The sequence below is a fragment of the Erpetoichthys calabaricus genome, chromosome 1 (assembly GCF_900747795.2).
Source record: "Erpetoichthys calabaricus chromosome 1, fErpCal1.3, whole genome shotgun sequence".
Classification (NCBI taxonomy): domain Eukaryota; kingdom Metazoa; phylum Chordata; class Cladistia; order Polypteriformes; family Polypteridae; genus Erpetoichthys; species Erpetoichthys calabaricus.
The window spans coordinates 28,311,090-28,336,980 of NC_041394.2; the positions used below are offsets into that span (position 1 = coordinate 28,311,090).

General features: G+C 38.7%; 1 protein-coding gene across 2 annotated transcripts; it reads left to right on the plus strand.

The window, feature by feature from the left end:
- Positions 1–25,503, plus strand: LOC114647959 (cytochrome P450 2C23-like). Of its 2 annotated transcripts, XM_028796692.2 has the most exons (9): positions 2–356; positions 455–617; positions 9,455–9,604; positions 13,608–13,768; positions 13,849–14,025; positions 14,837–14,978; positions 21,014–21,201; positions 21,428–21,569; positions 25,126–25,500. In XM_028796692.2, exons 1-9 carry the CDS (start codon positions 183–185, stop codon positions 25,305–25,307), a joined length of 1,479 nt encoding a protein of 492 aa, XP_028652525.2. In that variant the 5' UTR covers positions 2–182; the 3' UTR covers positions 25,308–25,500. The 2 variants fall into 2 exon arrangements, with proteins under 2 accessions (XP_051774834.1, XP_028652525.2); XM_051918874.1 differs by lacking the exon at positions 21,428–21,569 and having other exon boundaries at positions 1–356; positions 25,126–25,503.
- The last annotated feature ends 388 nt before the right edge of the window (positions 25,504–25,891 follow it).

Below are 25,891 nucleotides of genomic sequence, written 5' to 3' on the forward strand. Positions count from 1 at the left end.
TTTACTTAAGGTATACTTGCGGAGTATGGACTTTCAGATAAATCCTTTTCAAAGCGGAATTGTTCGTTATCTTTAGATGATCAAAGCTGCCAAAATCCAGGCACGTTGGCCTCTCGGACACACCCCCTGATTTAAACCTTCAGGCGGGCCCCTTTTCCACAATCCATATTTGCTTCGTAAACATGGAGCTTATCGTTACGTTGTTTCTGGCCGCAATCATTCTGGGTCTTCTTTATATGTTTTTACTAAAAGACTCATTTCGCTACGCGAAGATGCCTCCGGGTCCGACCCCGCTGCCAGTGATTGGTAACCTGTTACAAGTAAACGGCAAAACTCCTTACAAGAGTCTTTTAAAGGTGACTGTTGATGAAGTTTCCAACAACTACCCTGTCGCATGAGTGAACCCCGAAGCTCACAAAATCACTTCCTTGTTTTTTTCTTTTTTACTCTGCAGCTCAGTGACACGTATGGACCCGTGATAACGGTGCACCTGGGAGGACATCGCGCTGTGGTTCTGGTCGGATACGAAGCGGTGCAGGAGGCCCTGGTGCAGCAAGCCGACGCTTTCGCTGGCAGAGCGCAGTTTCCACTGCCCTTACGACTTCTAGGAGGTTTCGGTAGGTGAACTGATTTATTAACCTCAGTGGCTGGAGTGGGAAGAGAAAGGTCTGGCAGTATTCGCTGTTGTTTCGGCTGTTCCATCCTTCTCATACACTTATAATACCCCAGAAGCAATGCCGATATCACAGTTTCTAGGAGGTTCGAAAGTGCGCTGATATACAGAAACTATTTCGGAGATGGTGGTGAGAAATTGAGAGAAGTTCCGGTGATTTACCGGCCCACTTTAGGCACTGATTACAGGTATCGTTCCGAACCGAAGTAAAATTAATTTGACGTTTGACATTAATGGCTTCTTGCGCTGAATCTCCGAAGCCCAAATTATATAGTGTTGGAAAATTTAGTTATTTAAAAGTTCCCTTTTTCTGATGAAGCGTCACCTGGTGCACGAATTTTGAATGTTTTATTTTTGGCATATAATTTGTTATGTGACTTTTCACTCACTCCACCTCAACCCCTTCAATGGAGACAGGTCTTAGTGGTGGTCTAGACCTACAGTAGTCCACAACCATTTCCTTGGATTTGGAAGTGTTCAACAGCAGTTAGTTTGACCAGCACCATCCTACAAAGTCATTCATCAGACCCCCTTACTCCTCCTCCTCCTGTCCACCACTGACGCACTCCACAATGGCAGTGACATCTGAAAACTTCTGCATGTGGCATGTCCCTGAGTTGTATGTAAAGTCCGATGTGTACAGGCTGAAGAGAAAAGGGGAAAGATCAGTCCCCTGTGGAGCTCCTGTGCTACTGGTTACAGTCTGTGATGTGCAGTTCTGACAAACTGAGGACTACCAGTGAGGTAATGTGTAATCTAGTTCATCAGTTGTGAGTCCTGTCACAAGTGTTTGAACCGAAAGATGAGGCTTGTTTACCCTTCAGAAGCAAGAACGATCCCTAATGTCACTTACTGATCATACTTGGATGGCAAACGTTTCATAGTTAGTTGATATCTTTGAATATTTGAACATGATTAATTCCAACATTCAAGGAAAAACTGACAGTATCTTCCACTGATAAAATCAAAGCTTTTAGAAGGAAGTTTGGCTTTTGGGTTGACATGGTTGAAGCAAGTCAATGTGGATTTGCTACCACATATTGCTGCAACCAAAAATAAAAAAATCATGCCACTAAGCATCTTGAAGTACAGGAAGGAATATTCGGTTTTTATTTTCCGAAGTTGCATTCTGAAGATAATCAATGTAAAAAATACGGGTTGAGAAACCCAACAGTATAGTCATTCTAAGCTGAGACTCGCAGTAAAATAGAAATTATTTGAAGTATGCGTTATTAAAATATGAACTTTAAACATAAAGAAGTGCTTCTACCTTCTTAAAATAATGGTTCTTTAATGGCACTTTAATGTTCTTTACTGTTTTTTTTTTTTGGTATAACCATTGCTTGACAAGCACTATTTAATTCTGGAAAGAGTCCTTTGCATATGTAGTTGGTTCTTTAGGATTTGAGAAAACTTGCATTAAAGATTTTAGTTTTGTCATACATACTGTATTAGTATGATAGGCTAAAAAGCAAGACGCTAACAGATTAAGAAAAACTGGACTTAGTCTCAGATATTGTATGCAGCAAGAGTGCTTTTAAAATCATGAGCCAGTGGTGTTTCACAAATCTGTTACCATCTATTTATGGTTATTGACAGTATGGAGCCTGTTACAGATCTAAATAAATTAAGGTTCTTTCATTAAACATTATGGATAGGTCTTTTAGGAACTAAAAATTTTTCTCCTGTGGCATTCCCCTTAAACACTCTGGCACCTTTGTTTCCACAATGCATTCTTAAAAATAAATGAAGAATGAATATTCTTACCTTGAAGAAAAACCTCTAGTAATTCTACAATTTTTTTAACGTGAACCTGCATGAGTTAGGATTTTTTGTATTACAAGCATAAAAGCCAACATGCTGAAGTTAGCTGCCTACAGTCATCCAGGTGAACTTTTGCATTGAAAATGGGACTCTTGACTTGCCTCTTTCCCTCATTCACTGGTCATCAATTCAAAAAGCTTGATTCCCAATGCATGTGTTTCCTCTGCATGTACTGCCCGTGATTTTCTGGAAGTATTTAATTAATAATAGCCAAGAACACATTCCTTTTGGTCTTGCTGGGCAAATGACTGGACAATGTGATGTGTGGATTATATTATATGAGGAGTGTGAACTTTCTTTCCTGAACCTTTTTACATTGTTTGCTGTGTGGTTCTCAATTAGTCTCCATTGTGACCTGTAGGGGGCATTGCAGCACCCCAAACCCCAGATGTAACAAGAGCAACACAAGTACTGAGTTCAAATAAAAGGTTTATTCACACAAATACCTTACAAAGGTTTCTCAAAGAGTATATAAATACTCTCTCTTTCTTCTTCTTCCCACCCAAGTGAGCTTGTCCTCTTGCACCTGACTCCAACTTACCCAGATGAGACAGAGACTTCTTTTATCTGAGACCCGGGAGTATTTCAAAGGCATTGTCCATAGGAAATATTTCTAGGTCAGGCAAGTACAACAAACTTGGGATTATACATCCCTGCAGTACCTCCTGGCATCACCCACGGAACTTAACAGGGCTGCACTCCAGAACTGTAACTAATAAATAAATCATTATTTGCATTTATATAGCACTTTTCTCACTACTCAAAGGGCTCAACAATTGCAGGATAAGGGCCTTCCTTAACATTAGAATTATCAGAGCCTACGAAAAAACTCGTAGATCCGTCCCACCTTAAATCGCTTCTTAAATCCGTTCGCACCTCTCCGCCAGTGTCTTTTGTCCTCTAAATGTGCCAATAAATATAAGCTGCAAGCAGCCGGCTATTCCATCCCCCCCACCGACTTATGTAATATAACAGAACAAGTCAAAAATATAACTGCAGAAATAAAAGCCGCGTTAGCGTGCGACATTGACACGCATTTACTGTGACTGCCTCCGTGGCGTAACGGTATCAGCTGCTGACTGGGAATCAAAAGGTCATGAGTTTGATCCCGCACAACACCGTTTTGAGAAGTGAACTGCTGTTATTCTTACTATTTTAGAATGAAAACATGCATATGATTTCAGTCTGTAACAGCCGGTGTAATTTATGATACTTGTAAAGGTTAGCTTTTGTTTTTTTTTTTTTTTTTATTCAGTGTCATTCTCTCAGTCGTGTTCAGGATCCTACAACCCCACTCCCCCTTCGCATACATTTGGCGGTTTGTAATCGGTGACCGTGAGTTTTTTTTTTTTCCCGATCTTGCCAGTCCCCACATGTTGCTGTATGCTGTTTTTTTTGTACTCCAGGATATGCAGAGGAAAGAATAGTAGAGAGCAGTAACAAGTGCACTTTTTTTCAAGACTATAACCGAAGAAAAAAGAAAGCAAGTTACAGTAGGCGGTTGATACGACAGCTTGCGTGGTGCAATGCTAAGAACTGCTGATTTCCGTTCCATGCTATATAAAATCATCACATTCAAATGTTAACAGTTCCCACACACCCAAGGACTGCCCTTCCTACATTTACGACATGTGTACTTGTTGCAGTGTACACACCTCTCTGTGCTATGGTTCCTATTACACTGAACGAGCACCTGACACTGTACTTTCTTCCCTGGGGGAATCTGAGGTCTTAGAACTGAAGCTTGTTGATGCTGCATCATCTTATCTTTTTCCATCGCCTTTTCCTGTAAGAAGCGACGACGAAGTTCCTCTGCAAGGTGAGCCAAGAACACTCTTCTTTTCTCAGTGGATCCCGTGCATGCCTTGTACAGTACGTGTGTGTTCATTGCTGCTAGGTCAGGGATGTTGTAGAACACAGCAACAGGCCACCTGCGTGTTCCTGTTCGCACCGAATAAGCATGCACCTTCTGGTCCATGATGTCAACACCACACTGGGGGGGAAAAAAAAAAGAGAAATATATGTGACATTTTGAAGAAATCATTTTATCACCAGAATAGTACCAGTAAACATTGTCACACTAATATTCTTTTCATTAGCATACCTTCATGTGGTTGTAGTCAGTGACCGTGTTTGTTTTTTTTTTTTTTTTTTTTTGATCTTGCCCAATCTCCACATCATGGTGTATTGTGCTGAGAATGTAGAGAAACTTCTTCTTTTTGGGCACATACACTGTCAGCATGGCACTGGGAGATCTAAACACCAGCGTGGAGAATTGTTCATGTACTGAACTGACTTTAGGTGCAGGTGGAAGTTCCCGTCGCACTTTATTCATGGTGCCAAGCAGAGTTGTGTTGCGGTGCAGCAGTCTATTAGCCAGCGAATGTGACATGAAGTTGTCTGTTGTTACGGTTCTGCCTTTGTCCAGAAATGGCTCCATAAGCTTTATGACCACAGACTCAGAAAGTCGTTCTCCCGTGGGATGACTGGGATCCTCTCCTAAATAAGGAGTGGCATTGCACATGTACTTTGTCTCCAAATCTGCCACAATCAAAAACTTTATGCCAAATTTTTCAGGCTTGGTCACGATGTATTGTAAGAAAGGATAACGGACCTTAGTTGGAAACAGTTGCTCATCAACTGTAATATGTTGCCCTGGGTTGTAACTCAGAACACAGTTCTCAACAAAACGTTGCCAGATGTCCGAAATTGCAGCAAATCTGTTGTTTTTCACACGTTCTGCACAGGTGTCTTTGTTGTCAAAGCGCAAATGCCGCATGATAGTCTAATAGCGGTGATGGGGCATCGTATCTTTGATTGCCGGTACAACAAATAGTTCTGACCAGGCATCTGCCACAGCACCAACTGTAGTCATCGCTGCTCTTGTCAAAAGAATGGAGATAAATGCCATCGATTCAGAGAGGGAGAGGCTCCAGCTAGTGTCTGCTCTGCAACCTTTGTTGACTGTGCAGTCTCTGATTGTCAACAACATACCTATGTCAATAAAACACAGCAAGGTCTGCAGTCTACTGGTTACTTTACGCTGTAGGAAGATAAGTAAATAAATAAAGGTAAATTAGGTAAACAACATTTGATGCGGCTTTTATATAAGTAACATAAAAATGTTTTTCATATAAAGACCATCAAACTTATTCTGTTATATTTGTACCTTTTGTGAAAGTGTTTCTTTGATATTTGGACTTCAGGCTTCATACATTATATAGTTTATGCCTACATTTTGTCATTTACTACTAGAATATGAAAAACATTTCTGTTTTAAAAATATGTTTGCACAGATTACTGTAGAATGGAACACATATGAAATGCGTGTGTTCCAAATAACAATCTATTGTTTCCACTGTAAAACTCCACTTCACTCCCAGATAATCAATCAAGGCATGAGCTGGGAGAAGTTCGTGCACATTCTAAGTCGGTGGAGGGATGGAATAGCTGGCTGCTTGCAGCTTGTCTTTATCTGCACATTTAGAGGACAAAAGACGCTGGCAGAGAGTTGCGAACCGATTTAAGAAGCAATTTAAGGTGTGATGGATCTACGAGTTTTTTCGTAGGTTCTGGTAATTCTAGTGTTAAGGGCTCAACAGAGCATAGTCCCTATTGGCATTTACGGGATTCAAACCGGCAACATTCTGATTGCCAGTGCAGATCCCTTGCCTCAGAGCCACCACTCCGTCACTCTCTTATTTAAAGCATTGTGCTTGAAATAGAATTACTTTTATCTTTCTTAGCCAGTACTGCACATTTTTATAATGAATAAAATTACATCCTAAATACTTTCTATGCCCATTATACAAATTAGATTATTAGTGTAGTGCAACATGTTTAATGAAAAAAATGTTGAAATGGACCATATCTTTTTCAAAACCCATTTAATTAAAAGTACTCGGAGGCTGGAAACCAATTAAAGCACCATCCAACATAAAGTAGGAACGGACAATGGACCACAAAAGAGCACAAGTAAACTTGTGGTGGTGACATTAATTACCTGCGGTAGCTCAATGAACAGTAGCTGATAGCTACAGCATTGTGTAACACCAAATGTGTTCTGCTGCTTCATCCACTATCCACAATAACCGTTGCTGTTTTGGAATTTTTAGATGATGCATTGCTGGTCAATGATTCACGATTACAGGTGGTACTGGGGCAGGAGTCAGACTGTAAGATGCTTCCATGCATGGTAAAGAGATGGATGCTGTTCAGTGAGTTCTGTTAGTTTGAATGCACCATTGCCAACAGGACAGTCAGGATTTTCAGTATATTGTGTTTGTCTCCCTGATAACTTGATTAGTGGAGAGGGAGCCAGGTGATTGCTTGAGCAAGGGGTAGAGAATGCAACGAGACTTGAAGTCACCTGAAAGAAGACTCCCAGTTCAGTCAGTGTCAGCAGGGAGCCATACATCCCTTTTGTGTATTTTGTTATCTGCAGGGTGGAAAAGCCTCTAGGTGTAAAGTGGGGGGTCGAGACTGTAGGGACACCAGGGAGAAAGTTCTAGGAGGATGGTCCCAGGAATTCCAGAAGGCATCCCTGACTCCATAGTGACTGTGCAGTTTATCCCAAAAAGCACCTTCTTGTTATTACTGTAGTGAACCTGTGATCAGGAGGAGAGTAGGACAAGGGTGAGAGGAACAGATCAACATATGTGATAGTGGAGAGATGATTGTGTTTACAGGTGAGTGCGTAAAGTGTTCCCAAGATGGACAGGGAAGCAAATCCTGTCCTTGGATTAGCCCAGTACAGTATAGCAGTCAGGGTTTTGTTTTTTTGTTATTCTTTGTACCTCCTTGGATCTTATGCATTACTTCTGAAAGTACCATACTAACACCGCATCAAGACCAGGCTATGTAGTACAGCACTAGCGGGGTATGATCCTTAGGTTTTGCTGCAGTGAACAAAGGAAGGAGATCAGGATTAACTGAAATCAACCAATCCACAGCTACTACACTTGTAGTCTGGTGTTTGTCATTTTCGTGGTGAGGTGATCATCTGATTGCTTGTTAACAGCACACTGATATTTAACAATGTGCTGCTATGCATTCCCTCATATTTAAAGTGGCCATAAGGTATGTAATACCTTTGGCCTTCTTGCTCAGGCAATGAACTTATAAACCACTTGGGTTTTTTCATTGTTGTCAGCCTTGTGTTACTAAGTAAGTTGTGTAACCTGGCAATTGCAAAGACAGAGTTGATTCAGAAAGTAGTTGGACTCCTTCAATTTTTTTCACATTTTGCTATGTTGCAGCCTTATGCTAAAGCCAGTCAGTTATTTTTTTCACTCATCAAGCAACCCTCAATACTCAAAAATGACAAAGTGAAAATAAGGTTTAAGAAATTTTGTCAAATATCTTAAAAATCTGAAATATCACATTGACACAAGTATTCAGAGCCTTTTTCACTACTTGGTTAAATCCCCCTTGGCAACAATTCTAGTCCAGAGTTGTCTTCACTTTGACACAACTAGCTTTGCACACCTGTATTTGGTGATTTTTCTGCCATTCTTCTCTGAAGATCCTCTTAAGCTCTGTCAGATTGGATAGAGTTGGTGGACAGCTATTTTCAGGTTAATTCAAGACTGCCCAATTTGTTTCATGTCCAGGGCATTCTTAAAGTTGTACCTATGCCACTCTTGTGTTATCTTTGCGTTGTGCTTATTGTCCTTTTGGCAGGTGAACCTGAAGTTCAGAGTGCTGGTGTAGCAGGTTTTCATTAATAATATCTCTGTACTCTTTTTCTGTTCAGCTTTCCCTCAACCCTCTCTAGTCTCCCAATCCCTACTGCTGAAAACAACCCCATAGCATGATGATTCCACCATCATGCTTCATTACTGGAATGACATTGCACAGGTGATGAGTGGTGCCTAGTTTCCTCTAGACATATTAATATTGCTTTAATCAGGTCAAAGACTCTTGGTTTCTCCAAGCAGGTTTCTATGTCTTTTACCTAGGAGAAACTTCTGTCTGGCCTTTCTGTCATAAAGTCCAGATTAGTGGAGTGTTGCACTGGTGGCTGTCCTTCTGGAAGTTTTTCCCATCTTGATACAAGTTTTCTGGAGCACAGCCAGAGTGATCACCAGATTATTGGTCACCTCCTCCCATTGCCCTTCTTGCACAATTTCTAAGTTTGGCAATGTGGCCAGCTCTAGGAAGCATTGTGTTTTTTTTCTGAAATTCTTTAATTTAATCATTATTGAGGCCACTGTGGTCTTGGGAATGTTCATTGATGTAGGGATAGTTTGTAGCCTTCCCCAGATCTATTTCTTAACACAGTCCTGTCTCTAAACACCACAGGCAATTCCATCAACCTCATGGCCTGGTTTTTACTCAATTGTTGGGCCTTCTACAGACCGGTGTGTGTCTTTCCTAATCATTTGTAAACTCCTGTTTTGCTTTGTGATTCTGGGGAATTGAGCATTGCTTGATTTGTAAAATAAAAAAAGAATTTAAACAAATTTTCCAACAAAATGTTAAAAAAGTGAATGGGTCTGAATATTTTCTGGAGTCCCTGTATTCACTGACAGTGAATGTTAAATGTTAAGGGAAAGAACCACTCCATGTATGCTACAATGCAATGAAAGAGTTACATAAAATGTAAAAAAGTTTATGTAGTTTAAAAGTGCCAGACATCAGATTGTTTGTTTGGGGGTGGGGGACAAAATATTGAAAGTCACAGCATTCCAACTAAGTTTGTGTAAGTTGAGCTCTTTGAGTAGAAGAACTTCTTTTTACTAAGTACTTTGGTTTTGCAAAGAACCCACTTGGTATGGCAGTATATCTTTCTTTATAACTTTCAGATATTAGAAAAGCCACTTTAGGTAAAGATATGATCGTTACAATAGTCCTCAGACAGTGTGGAAGAGAAATAAATTGTCTCTCATTTCTTTTGTTATTTTTGCAGGGTGTTTTAAGTGCTGTTCTTAATGATGTCCTTGGTCTTTCTTGCAGGGCTGCTTCTCAGTAATGGAGAACGATGGAAACAGCTTCGACGTTTCACTCTGTCTACTTTGAGAGATTTTGGCATGGGGAAACGCAGTATCGAAGAATGGATTCAGGTGGAAGCCCGACACCTAACTGAGGAATTCAGAAAAAATGCCAGTAAGCCCATTACTTTTGATTGTTGTTGGATTTTGTTTTAAACATTATGTAATGAAAACTTTTTCCACTATGGGAGTGTGCGTGAATGTGTTGTGCAGGGATATTATAAGGATATATATAGTAGTATAGTAGGTGGAAAAGGAAAAGCTGGAAGAATCCATGCAACACTTGGGAAATACCTGTGAGAATGTAAACCCCATCTCCAGGAACCATGGAGCAGCAGCATTAAGCAATTTAAATCTAACATAAAATTCTCAAACCTGCTTGATATTATTTAGGGTCCTGGGTAGGGAGAGTTTTTCCCAGTAGCATCAGATATCGGGTAGGAAATGGCCCTGAACATGGCATCAGTTAATCGCAGGACACATATTCAAATGTGATGGTTAAAATACAGAATTTCATGCAACAAAACCACTAACATTCTTTCATACACTGCTGAACATAAGAAAAAAAACATAGATCATCTAGATAGATATTGTGGCAAGATGTCCTGGGAATTTAATAGATGTTTCAGGCAATTCACAGCACAGCGAAGCTGAACATTGTTTTCTCACCATGATGATATTTCTTCCACCTGGTGGAATCCTTCATATTCACATAAAGTACGTGCCCAAGTATAAATAGCAGTGTCCGCAGGCATGTCGTGTGAAGTATAAACGTGGCCTTAGACCGTACTGATTTAAGGTTTTCAAAGGTTTGTTGTGCTTTGGTGTTTCTGGATGGTACATCTTTGTATGTTAATCCTGTCTTGTTACCTGTGCTGTCAAGATAGGTGAAGCCCATCGATGGTAAGCTTTCTGGGGGGCATCGATGTGTAAGCTCTTTCTTAGAGACAGTGATCTCCAACCCATCTTGGCAACGATTTGGAGTCTGGTCGTTTTCACTTGAGCATGTTTGTAGTGGTGTCATCTGCAAAGTTGTCAAGTCTTCCAGCTTCTGGGAGAGGGTCCACAGTATATGTGTTGGTTGGTCCATTCCCATCTTTATCACCCAGTTGATTACAAGTGTGAAGATAATTGGTGACAGCAGACATCCTTGTCTAACTGTAGTGTTAATGATGAATAGTGCTGATATGTTTGTGTTATAGATATCTCAGCAGGTGGCATCTTCATACATGCTCTGAAATACATTTACTGTCTTCTGGGGGATGCCGAAGGTGTAGATACAGTATGCCATAGTGGGATATAAGGAGGCACTACGGTATACTGTATCTACACCTTTAAAATTTAGATAGGTTTTGTACTTTATGGGTTGTGTTCCAGTGGTTAACTCTGCTGCCTCATAGACCTGAGTACATCTGCAAGAATAATTTGCCTTCATTTTCACATTAAAAAACTTGAAGTTAACTAACATCTTTAAATTTAGTAATGTGTAAGTATTAGAGTGTCTGTGACCTGTTCGAGTTGGGTATGTGGTGGTGTGGGTGTGTGTATAAGAAGACCCAGCAATGACATTATACATAGATTTGATGGACACTCACTGAATCCTTATTGGAGTAAATGGGTTCTGGAAGTGAGCGGATGGGTGATAAGATATTTGAGTTTGAATGTCTGGCTTATATCTGTTCAGTTCAATTTGCCAGTAAAGATTTTAACTAATGTTAAAATAGAAGTTTTACAAATACAGGTACACAAGCTATAGCAGCTATTGTTTTGTCACCTTTTGCACATTGTGATAAACCTTCTACATCTCTTGTAATGTTTAAGCAAAGAGAATTTTCATTCATTTCAGATGAGAGTAGGTTCACATCGAGCATATGTGACAGACACGAAAGAGTCTGCAAATGTCACAGTGAACATTATGCAGCCTGCAACATCATCCAGTGTGACCGGTGTGGTGGTGGGTCAGTGATGGCCTGGGGAGGTGTTTCCTTGAAGGGTCACACAGACTTCCATGTGCTAGGCAATGGTACCCTGACTGCTGATGAAATCCACGGAGCCATTGTCAAACCTTATGCTGGTGTAGTGGGCTTTGGGTTCCTCTTAGTGCAGAACAATGCCCCGCCTCAGAGTGTGTAGGCAGTTCCTGGATGACAAAGGCATTGATGCCACTGACCGGCCCGTATGTCCTCCAGCTTTCCTTGTGAAATGGTCCTTCTCCTGGTATCTTATCCATGCTGTTGAGACTGTGGTGGGAGACACAGCAAACCTTCTTGCAACTGCACATATGGGTGTGACATTCTGGATGAGCTGGACTACCTGTGCAACCTGAATTGGCAGCAAGTACTGCCTCATGCAACTAGTACTGACAAGGACACTAGCAAAATGCAAAACTAGAGAAGAACCAGTCCGGAAGAATAAGGAAAGAGCAATTGTCTGAGGCCACCACCTGTAAAACTATTGCCTTTTTTGGGAATGTCTTGCTGTTGCTTCTTCTCTGGTGCACCTGTTGTCACTTTCATTTGGACCAAAGCAGGTGAACTTTATTCACAATCGTTTATGCTTCCAAACTGGACAGATTGATATCACTTCAGCTTAATTGACTTGATGTTAGATTGTGATAATAACGGAGTCGTGTGGGGTCAAACTCGTGACCACTTGATTACCAGTCAACAGCTCTTACCGTTACACCACCAAAGCAGTCATGTTAAAGACGTGTCAATGTCACACCCTAACTCGGGTTCTTTTTCTGCAGTTATATTCTTGAATAAAAGCACACTTGTTTTGTAATACTTGTACCTTTTGTGAAAGTGTTTATTTGATATTTGGACTTCAGGCTTCAAACATTCTACGTTTCATGTTTACATTTTGTCAATTATTACTAAAACATGAAAAATGTTTCTGTTTTAACAATTTGTAGTTTACATAGATTGTTGTAGACACGGAACACTTAAAATGCATGTGTTCCAAATAACGATATAATATTTATAAAAGGTGTCATTTTGCTTGACTTTTCACTCTATACAACTCTATAGCAAATGACATGCAGGTGAACAGACTTGAGGTGAGAAAACTTTGTGTGGCGGTGGGGGGATGTGATAACAAGCTGCTTGCTGCTTATCAACACATTTAAAAGACAAAAGACACTAACGGAAAGGTGCAAAGGGATTTAAGACGGGCTGGATTTACGAGTTTTTTCGTAGGCTTTGATAATTCTAGTGTTAATGTAACATTGGCTAACTAGTAGGACACTAACCGATTAACAAAACCTAAACTTGGCTTAAGTTACTGTGTGTAGCAAGAGTCTTTTTAAAATCGTGAACCAATTGGTATTTCACAAATTTGTTATATCGACTAGCCACGATACCTGTTGAAGACAAGTAATAGAATAATTGCTCTCTCTTGCCCTACGTGTACTTTCAGCGCCTTTCCTCTGTATTTACGTGTGTGTGAAGCTTTCTTCACCTGTGCTCCCTTTTTCTCAAGCACGTTCATGTAAAGTAGACTTCTTAGACTCGTGTCATTATTTTCTGGTTGTATACTTTACAACTCTGAAGGCGACTGTCTCTGAGTGCGCCTTTATTTCACTTTTTGCATCTCAGACTTGCACTTCCTCTTTTGTCGCGTCACCAAAGCCCAAGTGATCAAACATGCCAAAGCTAAGTTGATCAATCAGATTGCTCTGAGGGACTGAACATACAGACACCGTGTTTTATTATACAGTAGAGAGATGTGAAACTTGCTGCAGATATAAATGAGTAAAGGTTCTTTCTGAAACCTTCATGTGGTTAGTTATTTTGGGAATCAAAAATGGTTCCCATATTGCATTGCTCTGAAGAACTATTTTGTGCCTTAATTTTTCAGAGTGTAGATTCCCTAAACAGGTTATAGATGGTATATGTATAAATGTAAAAATTGAAATATATCAAAGTGGAAGTCAGTTAATTATCAGTTCCAGGTGGGAATGGAAGGTTACAGTGAGTAATATCATAAGCTCTCTCGCTGCAGAGCATTACTAGTCTTTGGTATGTGACTTAACGGCCATAATATACACATTCTAGGAATTAAACAGTTTACAAGCTGTCATGTTTTCACTTTAATCCAAGTCTGTGCCCTTCTCCTAGGCTCGCCCTGTGATCCCACCTTTTTCCTGAGTCGTGCCGTGTCAAATGTTATCTGCTCCATTGTGTTTGGACAACGCTTTGAGTACCAGGATAAAAGATTTGTCTTTCTGCTGAAACTTATTAATGAAAACGTGCGATTGGGCAGTAGCCCTTCTGGACAGGTTAGAGGCTTTTTTTTTTTTTCTGTTAAGATTTTCCTCTTTTATTTGGTAACTGTCTCTGTATGTTTTCTCCATCACAGTTGTATAATGTGTTTCCAAGTATGATGGATGTTCTTCCTGGGACTTTCAACATGATAAAGAAGAATGGGACAGAATTAATTGAATTTGTTTCTGAGATGATCAAAGACCACAAACAAACATTGAGTGATGATGACCCACGGGATTATATTGATGCCTTCCTCATCAAGATGAATCAGGTGTCTTAAAAAAGAGGCAAAATATTTTTTATTACAAGTATCAATATTGCACCATTTACGGACTGGGAACCAGATGAGAGAATATTTGCATTTTTTTTTTCAGTTTAATTCTCTTCAAGCTTTAATTTTTGAAGGCTTTTTTATACATATTTATGAGGAGGGATGCAAAAATTCTTGGACTTGGTCAATAGCACAGAAGAATTAGCAGAAATTTTGAAACACTTTAAACACATTTTGTTTTGAAACGATGTGTAGTCAGTTGTATGTGAGGTTGACACCATGTCCAAGGTTGATATATATATTATAAAAAAAAAAAAAAGAAAAAAAGAATAATCTCGAAACTCACTAAACTTGGCTAATTGACAGTTGATTCTTCATTATGTTGTGCTGTCAAAGTATCCTTTGCCAAAATTTATCTTGCAACAAAATTCTAGCCCTAGAAGTGCTTCATGGTGTGTAACTACAACTGTGTATTGGGGCTTGCTCACATATGTGTGCGCTCTGTCTGCGTCTGTTGCTTGTGCTTGCTGCTTTTTTATTTTTTTGTGCTCACATTGATAACACCTAGTAATTTATTACGTACCACCAGTGGTACTCATTCTACCAATTCAAGAAAAAACAAAACAAAAACGCTACTTTAAAGGATGGTTAAATACTGTACTGTACTGCTGCCTAATTGAAAACATTTTTATTGTGTTCAGTACATATATACAGTTTTGACTTTGCAACTCTTTTAATTGCCCAGTAAACTAATTGTGGAACTTCTTCTGTCCTTTTATTAACTTGTTTACTTATTTTTTTTTTTTTTTAGGAAAAGGGCAACTGTGACACTGAATTTCATTATGACAACCTGCGAGCAACAGTTTTAAATCTCTTTCTTGCTGGAACTGAGACCACAAGCACTACGCTGAGATATGGGCTATTGATTCTAATGAAGTACCCGCACATCCAAGGTAGGACATGATTAGTTAACAATATTAACTGCTGTTTGAGGATTCTGTACATTTTGTGGAGGAGCACGAGTTTTTAATTACTTTTAGGTAGATCCACGCGTCTTCATTGATTTCAGCATTTTGATATGAAAGAAATACTTTACCCAGAAATATTTTTATGTTACTAACTCCATCTGTTTTGTAGTGGTAACTGAGAAATAATTTTTAATCTCATGTTTTCATGAAGAACAGAGCTAAAAAAGTTTGATATAATACAAGACAATGATGGTTAATGCTACAGCTGTACATCGAAAAATAATATGAAAAACGTCCATGGGATGGGAATTTTCATGTTACTTGTGTCGCATAATCCGTATGTTAGTTATGCAGTCGTTCACTCACGACATGCAAAATGTATGCATTGTTTTGTTAAAATACAGTCATGCGTCAGTATACAGCTGACCAAGCTGAGGGCCATAGGAAAAAAAAAATTAGATAACAATGTTCTAGAAATTTTCCAAACCAGCCACAGTAATAAGTCTTTCATTATTACCATTATTATTTTACAGGATCTCATATCTTCTGACTCTTGGTCAGCCTTTTAAGTGTTGTTTTGATCAATGCTGCTCCACATAGCTAATGCATTCAGCCCACACCACCCTCCCTTACACCAGTGTTTCTCAAACTTTATGGTCCCATGACCCAATTTTGCCTTTTTAAGCTCATTGATGACCTGCTAGAAGTAATTGCAAACTGCTGCCTTGGTGAAACAAGCACAATTGGGGGGTCTCCCTTGGTAAAACAAGCTCACTTAGAAACAAGACAACATATCCTGAAGCGCTGTCAATAGCTTAGGTAACCCACCATTATCTCCTCGTGAACCAACAGCAACTGGCGACCCATTGGTGGCAACATGGGTTGCATCCCAGTGGTTGAGCAACACTGGCTTACGTGACCTATCATAACTCACTCATGAACCAATAACAGCAACCCACCAGCGGTCTGATCATGAACCTGGTGTGTGGACACAGAGACTTTTAAGACCGGCAGTTAAAGTATGCCTACTAGCAACCCACACCAAAACCACAGAGCCTCAATTTGCAATGACCTGTACACTTTTTTAACTGACATACAGCCAAATGGCTAGTACCAAATGGAGCCATAATTTGGCACATGACTGTATTGTTAAATAGATGCTTCTGGAAAAATCTGTGCACATCATAAACAGGAAATGCTTTCACATACTGTAAGATTATGCTTTGAAATTGAAGATCTGCCTCTCCCCCTCATTCATTTTTCAAGAGTCCTTCTTTCAATTCAAAGACACCAGGACAAAGCAGAGATCCAAACTGATAACTGTGAAAGGAGAAAGCTTATAGAGGATACTTTGCAATTTACATGAATGAACAGAAAATTCAAGGGATAGGAATTACTTTGAGTGGAGCAAAACAAGAGAAATATATATGTGAATGGCACAAATTTTGCTGAAAGCAAAATGCAATTTTTTTTTATTTTTTGAAGCAATACACTGAGTTTTAAATCAAGTAAAATTGGCAGTGAAAGTACACAGATGAGAAAAACTTGAGTATGTGGTCAGATGTGATTTAGGGATGGAATAAGGGACGGCAATGCTGAACAATACAAAGAATTGAGTAAGCCTGTGCTCTTAAGTGTTCCAGACAAGTTGAAGATATGTGCAAATAAACAATTTGGGGGGGGGGGTCTACATGGGGTTTGGGGTTAAATATATAAAAAAAAAAAAAAGAGTACGCAGAGAAAGTAACAGGTCTGGTCAGGTTGGGGAGCATGTACTGGTACAGCGCATTGCCCCACCCATCACACGACTAAACAGCTTGGGATCCTGGTTGGCAACCCCATAAGCAGACACGTGGTCCAGGCCCACCCTCCAAAAATGACCATCTATCGGCTGCAGTTGTGTGTTACATGGGTGTCCCCTTGGCCTGGTCCAGTTTCTTGGTCCTCACAAATGAGGTTCCTGCTAGCCAGATCACCTTCAGAGAATCTCACCACATGACCGTAGTGCCATAACTGATGCTCCCTTTCAATGCAGGTAATGTACCCCATTCGGGACTCCATTAGGAGAAAAAGTAATAAGGGTATAAAAAAAACACCAGAGATGACACAGAAGCAAGGAGAAAATATGAGTTTAAAAATAAACAGACTTTCTGTTCCAGTACACATGGAGCAATACTAAGTATTACATAATCTCTTCCAGTTATCTTTTATATATCTAAAAGAGGGATGTAAGAAAGAAGAAATGTCACATGTGGTCTATGGAAGTGTATAACAGTACAAGAGATTTGAAAAATAAATATTGGCGGAATGTCTTTGGAGAACAATAATTAATAAAGTCGCAAACTAAATGGTAATATATGGGGATGGTAAAGTAATAGTGTGATAAAGTTTAATAAAAAGGTGAAAAATAGTAACTTTTTAAAAGAAAATGTTTGGTGTGCAAGGAGTAAACTTGAGTGGAATAAAACCAGAATTTTACATAGATGCAAGAATGTTGTCTTTGATTGCGAAATGAACTAAAGAGAGACAAACAAGTGATCCAAGCCCAGGGGACAAAGATCTGTGGACAGAGATAGCAAATTAAAAGATAAAAACAAGTTATTTGGAAAAGATTAGACATAGACATATCAATAACACAGATTTTGGTACAGTTAGAAAACTTGTGAAATTCGCCCAGTTGAAGGAATGACAGACACTAAGGTTGCAGCAAAAGTTTCAGAACTGGTCAAATGCATCGAAAATGCAGTTTAATGTAGAAAAGTGCAAAGTGCTTACACATGGGCAAAAAGAACGACAGTTGTAAAGATGGGTGACACTGTCCTAAAGGAAGCAACCTCTGAGAAGGATTAAAGGATTTATGCTGACACAACCTTTTCATCATCTAACCAATGTGTTGAAGCTATTAAAATGCAAATAAAACAATGTTTGTTGTGGCAAAAAATTGTTACCAAAAGGCTTTTTTTTTGTTCTTTATTTCGCCTTATACGATTTCTCGTATTAGGAATTTGTTAGTTTTCGCATACCCCTTGGGGTCAGAGCGCAGGGTCAGCCATTGTACAGCGCCCCTGGAGAAATTACAGGTTAAGGGTCTTGCTCAAGGGCCCAGCAGAGTAGGATCTCTTTTGGCAGTGACGGGGATTCGAACCGGCAACCTTCAGGATACCAGCACAGATCCTTAGCCTCAGAGCCACCACTCCACCCAGTGGAGTTTCATTTTTTTACCCGAAATGAAGGCTATTAGGACTCGGAGGATAACTCGGCAAACAGAGTCTATAGTTTCATTGCAATAAAACAATAATAACACAGACTCAACCCAATACGGCCAAATTGGATTGAGCCCTGAACAGGCCAAGAATCACAGTTTATATAGTTATTTCTTATCTTCCTGACCTCGCTCAAATTAGCTCATTCTGCACCTGTCTAGCTGGTACCTCGAGTTCTCATGGAAACCATTATTATCTCCTGATTTCCTTCTGCAGCTGGCCTCCGGTATTTTTACTGTCTATTGTTCATTTTTACTTTCTGTTTTTGCTTATTTTGATTGGCTTTGGCCAGGCAGCTCTTCCTTCTTCCATTTTTGAGCTTTCTCTTATCACTTCCTCTTCCTTCACTTTCAAGCTATTTTATACTTGGTGGCTTAAAGCTAAGCTTTAATTAAAAAGAAATATGGCATGTGCTTTTATTTAATCATTTGCTTGGCAGGCCTGTCTTGTATTAACATCTGCACTAAGGTTAATGCTTATATATTTCTCTATATTTATTTATGCTAATACATGAATACACTAATTTTATTTTCCATACATTACATCATCTTGACCTCGTTGTAACAATGCATTTGCTGTTTCTGCTGACTCACTATTCCAGCTGGTTTCTCACATACCTACCTTGACCATTTTTCTGTATTCCGTTATTGGTATCAGTCCTTGCTTTCTGGCCTTCTAACAACAGGTGTTCTTATTCCCCCTTCTCTTGTCCTCGGGTAGTTTCTGTATGTCGTTCTCTTCCTGTTCTATCCTTCCTTTCTCAATATTGGTAATTTTCCTTCAAGCTTTAACTAGAAAATGCAATATAACTAAAGTCTTTATTTAACTATTTGCTTGACATATCTTATTTGCTTGTCATGTCTAAATTATGCTAAATCTATTGCTTCAGAAGCTGTTAATTACTTTTATGTCTATTTACTGTATGCTAATACATACATTTTTATTTTCCATATGTTATATAGTAAAAGCAGTTTAATGCAAATTGAAAGACATTATTTTCAGACTGTGTAATACACTGGTTGACATCCCATCTGGGGTATTGTGTGCAGTTCTGGTGACCACACTATAAGAAAGACATAGCTGCAGCACTTGAAGTTGTGCAGAGGAGAGCAACCAAGTGGATTTCAGGATTTAAGGTCATGTCCTACTCCGACAGACTCTGAGAATTAAACCTGTTTAGTCTCGAGCAAGAAGAGACTGTCCAAAGCAAATGTTGTAATAGTACCAGTAGACTCAAAATTAGCCTGGAGATGGAGATAAGTCTCTTGGAAAGGTTGAAAAGAGAAACAAAAAGGAAGTGAAAGTGAATTAGAAGAAATGTCTTCTGATTTTAAGCAGTAGTGTTTAGATGTGGTTGGGAGAATTGGGGAGGAGAACACCAGGACTGCGGAGTCAGCACACAAAACTTTTAATTCCAATTCTTTAATTTCTGATACCAACAACTCAGACTCTTCACTTTGTAATTGTAGACTAATTTATTTACGATGTTTATTGAAAGCTAACAACCTATAAGATGCAAGGCGCTTTATCACTACCAGTGTGTATCATCAAGCTACTTTTTAGCACCCTAACCTAAACTAAACTTTGGGTTTAAAGGCTGTAATAATGTTGTTGTGGCTTATAAATGCTGAATAACATTAAATATAAGACTAAACGTACAAAACTAAAAATGAATCTGTATTTTTATCAACGGTTTAAGAAAACCTAGTTTAATTGAATCGATATATGTAAAATTGGAAATTTTACAAATTATATTACTATTTACATTTAATCAGAGTCCAGTAATCCAATAATTGCTTGCAACTTCTTGACTCCAACTTCGACTATACAGCTTTGGATAACATTAACCTTGAAGAAGATGCAGGAACATATAGCAGTAGCAGAATTCACACCCTTTATATTAAAAATATTTTGCTAATTCTCCACAGGCCTGACCTGTGGGATAGGGTGATGAGACAGATGCAATTTCTCACAAAAAGGAACATCAAAGGCTCATATAATTTTGATAAAGATGTACTCTCAAAACATGTCTAGGGTGGCATCTTATAGTCTGAGATTGAGGTAGAAATTTTTGTTGTTATTTTCAAAAGATAGATTTATAGCAAATCCAATATGGCTTAACACCCAAAGAACACATGCAGTTTATCTTCAGTTCAGGACAGACAGAACAAACACATACATTTTAAAATATTTTGATAAAATACCTGCTGCCCTCCGTTTGAAAGCTGAATATGTTCCCTATAACACAATAATGACCATTAGCACAGGCATCTCAACCAAAGAAAATCAATGACACGGAATGGACTGGTTAAAGTGTGGATCTTAATCCTATCAAAATATCCGTGGAACAGGAAGAATTGAGCTTTGTGGAGTATTTAAATGACCTTCAAGCCTTTTACTAAGGAGAACAAGTTAAAACTGTAAAACCCATATATTCTAATTTGATAGAGACTAATCCAGATAGGCTTCTTCTGCAATCGAAGCATCAGTTATGTGGTGCTCATACATATACAGCCATGGCATTTAAAGGCTTTATTTTACTAAAAAGATGATAAATTTGTTTTAAGCTTAATACCATGTAACCAATAATATTTATTAAATGTGTAGAATGATTTTTGTGTTGATGTCCACTCTTATTTAAAAAAAAAAAAAAAAGAAATTTCAATAGGGATATGTAGATGTTTGATATCCATTATAAATTCTGTGTCAAATTTAAGTCCATGTCCTTCAAGTATTTTTACTCACTTTTTTCTTTAGAGAGGGTCCATCAGGAAATTGATGAAGTGATTGGTAATGACCAACCACCATCCATGGAGCACCGCAAAAAGATGGCCTTCACAGATGCAGTAATCCATGAAATTCAGCGATTCATTGACATTGTTCCAATGAATCTGCCCCATTTGACCACACAGGACACTTCATTCAGGGGCTACAGCATCCCAGCGGTGAGTCTCAAACACTTTGTTCAAAGTAACCCAACAAAACAGATGGCTGATGCCACAAGTATGGCATATTGTGCCTTGTAGTACTCACACTTATCAAACAGTACAGCTCTTGAGGTATTTAATAGAGTGTTTTTGATTTGTAAAAAGGAAGTGGTGGATTCTTCATTTTTCTAATCTATGTAGGTTAACATGAGTCTTCTGTTTTGTGTTTGTCATGATATCGTAGGGTACATTGGTGATTCCTTTACTGCACTCTGTTCTTTTTGATAAAACACAATGGGAATCACCACAGTCCTTCAATCCTGGACATTTTCTGGATAAGAATGGCTGCTTCAAAATTAACCCTGCGTTTCTGCCTTTTTCTACAGGTATGTAATTGCTGTAGCAGTTTATAGCCGTAATGTGTGTCTTGTGTGAATACCAGCATGAGACTGATCAAATGTGATTGCACATAAGAATGGATGATTGTAACCTGTTAGTGTGTGAAAAACTGAGCTGAGTGGAACAGTGCACACATAAATATGCACAATGGACCCTCCTCCTTTGGCACTGGGGTTTGACTGCCTCATTGCCGGAGGTACTAATCTTGCTTATGGGAAGTGGCCCCAGAGATCTCAGGAACCTTTAAAATTTTAGGAAAATAAAAACATTTTATTTTAGTTTTACACAAGAGAGTACTTATAATATTGAAACATACATCTGTGTGTGTGGTTTTGAGGTGGTTTGGACGATGGGTGCTTTGGGCTAAGTAATTAGAGCTATGAGTTTGGACCTTCCCAAAGTTTTTCTCCAGGAATGCTGCTGATTGAAGTTTTCTTCATTTCTTCTCCATTCTGAATGGTATAAATCTCAATTATACTGTTAAATGACTTTGTCATGATTTTCTCATGTTATTAAGTTAAAAATGACCAATTTTATTGTGTATGTTTGATTGTTCATGCATTTGAATGTAACTATATATACTGTATATAACAATCATCACAGTCTAATACCAAGTCATTAAGCTACAAGGGTATCAGTCTGTCCAGTTAGGAAGCATAAGCAACTGTGAGTCAACTTCACCTGCTTTGGTGCAAATGAATGTGACAACAGGTGTATTGGAGAGGCAACAGTAAGACACCCCCAAAAATGGAATGGTTTTGCAGGTGGTGGCCATAGACAATTGCTCTCTCCTTATACTTCATGACTGTTTCTTCTCTAGTTTTGTGTTTTGCTAGTGCATGTGTCACTACTGGTAGCATGAGGCAGTACCTGAAGCCAGTTGAGGTTGCACAGGTAGTCTAGGTCCTCCAGGATGGAACATCCATACATGCCATCTTCAAGAAGATTTCCTGTGTCTATCAGCACAGTCTCAATAGCATGGAGGAGATATCAGGAGAAAGGTTGTTACACAATTAGAGCTGGAGGACATGTGGGCCAGTCAGTGGCTTTGATGCCCTCATCATCACAATCACTTATGCTTCCTGACTGGATAGATTGATGGGTAATGGAGCCTTTGTCAATCAATTGCCATCCACACGTTTCAGTTAAGGCTTTGCTATGCAAAACAGGAGCCATATATCAACACCATTCACAAGCACCTCAACCTTCTCTGGACTTGGTTTCATCTGAGATAGAAAGTATCACAAGGAAATCATATTTTTTGGTCTGGCAAGTCAGCATTTCAAAATGGGGAAAAACATCAATCATGCTTTCTGGTCCAAAGAGGAAAAGGACCAAAAAGCTGTTATCAGTATCTGTCATGGTATGGGTGAGTGTCAGTGCCCATGACATGGGTAACTTACACATCTGTGAGTGCACTAGTAATGCAGAAAGAGTCAAAAAGTTTGGAGCAAACATAAGCCACCATCCAGATGGTGATTTTTCAAGGGATGTCCCTGCATTTTTCAGCAGGACAATATGAAAGCAAATTTTGCCCAGAATACAAGTGCATGGCTGTGTAAGTAGAGCGTATACGTACGAGATTGGCCTACCTGCAGTCCTGACTTGTCTCTGATTGAAAATGTGTGGTGCATTATTAAGTGCAAAATATGGCAATGAAGTCCCCGCATAAGTGTGCAGCTTAAGACCTGCATAATAGATGAATGGCAGGAAATTCCGCTTTCTATATGTAACCAACTTGTGTCTTCAGTACCAAAACTTTTAGTAAGTGCTATTAAAAGGAATGGTAATATTACACAGTTGAGAAATTCTTGTCTAAACTAATCAGATTTCACATGAGTGTATATTTAAAATAAATAAATTCACAAGGTAAGCCATCAAATAATATGATTTTTGTAGTGTTTTCTGGATGAATTGAATACAGAAATAACTCCTTTTTGTTTTTATTAGCATTTTCTATATTGTCCCAACTTTTTTTGGAATTGGAGTTTGAAGAAAAAAAAACATTAAGCCATTTTTATTTATTATTTAAAATAGACAAAAATATTGGTACCCCAACCTAATATTTTGTAGCACAACCTTTGGAGACAGTAACTTCCATGAAGAGCTTTCTGTATGTCTGAGTGAGATTTTTACACTTCTTTACTGGTTGTTTGGCCCATTCTTCTTTAGTTCTCAAGTCTGATTGACACCTTCTTCCAGATGCAACTTTTTCTGCTTTTTCCATTGATGTTTAATGGGATTCGGAGCATGACTTCTAGCAGGACACTTCAGAACAGTCCATCATTTTCTTCTCTTTCATTCTTGAATGTTTTCTGAGGTATATTTTGGGTCCTTATTCAGCAAGGGGAACTGTGTCCTGCAACTGAGATGCAGATTCTGACACTAGGCTGTACGTTTCACTTTAAAATGCCCAAGAGGCAGCAAATCATCCTCAAAACATCACTAAGCCTCCTCCATGTTTCATGGTAGGAATTGATGGAGTTTTCTTTGAAAGCTTTGACATTGGCAGCCAAACAGAAATGAGATGTGAAACGAGCCAACAGATGAACAGCTAAATGGTACGTCAGACTCCAGCCAATTTCACTCGAACCAGTTTTAATGAGTAGCCAGTGCTTCCTGTTTAGATTTTAAGTTTAGATCTTCTACCTTCATGCCCATTTTCATCCTGGCAGCAACAATGTGATTTAAAACTATTGCACTTTGAGCGTGAAAGGTAACATGGTTTTGAAGTTTTCCTTGGTTCTTTCTCTTAATTCTTGGGTCAATTTTCCTTGTGTGGCTACTGCCAAGGACACCAGTTACAGTTGTATGGGCCTTAACTTCTTTATAATAGTGGCAACAATCATCACAATAACACAAAGCTCTTTAAGACGGTCTTGTCCCTTTTACTTTAACAGTGTTTGGCTGTTACTGTCTGTCTTACCTGTTGGATACACTCTCTGCTTACATGTTTTGTGTGACACAAAACAGTTGAGTGGGTCCTTTTCTCCATTTAAACTGGTGAAGTGGGAGATTACAAGATTGAAGACACATGTGGTAACTATTGAAAGACATTAGTCTGTCAAGCATTTCTACAAGATTATTTCTTATAAATTATATAAAGTTCCAAGGATTTTGTACTGGTAATTTTGAAATGTCTTTGTAGAATAAGCAAGAATTGAATTTCCATGGCAATTTACTTTTGTTTGACTAAAACTAAAGAAATGCATGTATGGATAGTAAAAACAAAATTTTTTTCAGTACCTTTTAGGAAAAATAGTGCATTATTTTAATAAAATGCAAGGGTACCAATATTATAGTTCTGTCTGAAATATGAAAATTTATTCCACCTGTAAATGCATGGCAAGTATTATCCAATTTCAACCCTTATCGTAAAAAAACAAAAAACTACACTCTTAAAGATTAATTTGTGACAACCTAAGTAAGAGATCACCCTTCAGCCATTTTGGAAATGTAATCATCTGTGTCTCAAAAACCGGAATATTCCTGAAAATGTCTGATCTGGTCTGTATCACCTGATTCCAATTTTTCATTTCACAGGGAAGCGTGCCTGTGCAGGGGAGGGTCTGGCCCGGATGGAACTCTTCCTGTTTTTCTCGACTCTTCTACAAAACTTCTCATTTCATTTTGCTGAGGACCCTGAAACCATCAGCCTCTTACCTGATGCCAGTTCTTTTCTAAAACTCCCCCAGGTTTATAAATGTTTTGTCAGTCCCCGTTAACTAAATGGTGGGGTAACAATGTGATTTACAGTTTTTGAGCATGGAAGACAGTTTGTATGCTAAGGGAGTTAATTCTGTTTTCACTTTGGGTTTCATGTAAAAAGATGAAAACCACAGCTTAGGCTTGGACCTTTTGCAGTTCTGCATTATTAATACTTTGATGAATATACCATTATTTACTTAAGGTGAGGTCTATTTAGCTAACAGTAGGAGGTCTTAGGATAACATTACACATAAAAGTTAGGAACCTAGGAACTAAAGAATTTAATTTAACTGACCATACAATATACATATGACATCTCCGAGTTTGTGAGAGCTGATTTCTATTTTGGCAATATTGGGTGAATGGGATAACATTAAAATATACTTCTTACTTCCAATTCAGGATTTTGAGAACCCAAGCTTTTCATAGGTGCTCATTCATCACACAGGGTTAAATTGAACTTGGCATTCAGCCTAAGAAGAACATCTTTGGGGATTAAGGTTGAAAACTGCAGTAACCAGAGGAAAAATCATGAAGGAGAGAATACGAAAACACTTGGCACAACAACAGTGGGACACAAGATTGAAAAACAAGACAGTGT

Excerpts from the sequence above, each read along its gene's own strand:
- LOC114647959 (XM_028796692.2), top strand. The coding sequence starts at position 183 with ATGGAGCTTATCGTTACGTTGTTTCTGGCCGCAATCATTCTGGGTCTT. Across the intron at positions 14,026-14,836 it reads TCCTCATCAAGATGAATCAG|GAAAAGGGCAACTGTGACAC; the intron begins GTGTCTTAAAAA and ends TTTTTTTTTTAG. Across the intron at positions 21,202-21,427 it reads GGGGCTACAGCATCCCAGCG|GGTACATTGGTGATTCCTTT; the intron begins GTGAGTCTCAAA and ends ATGATATCGTAG.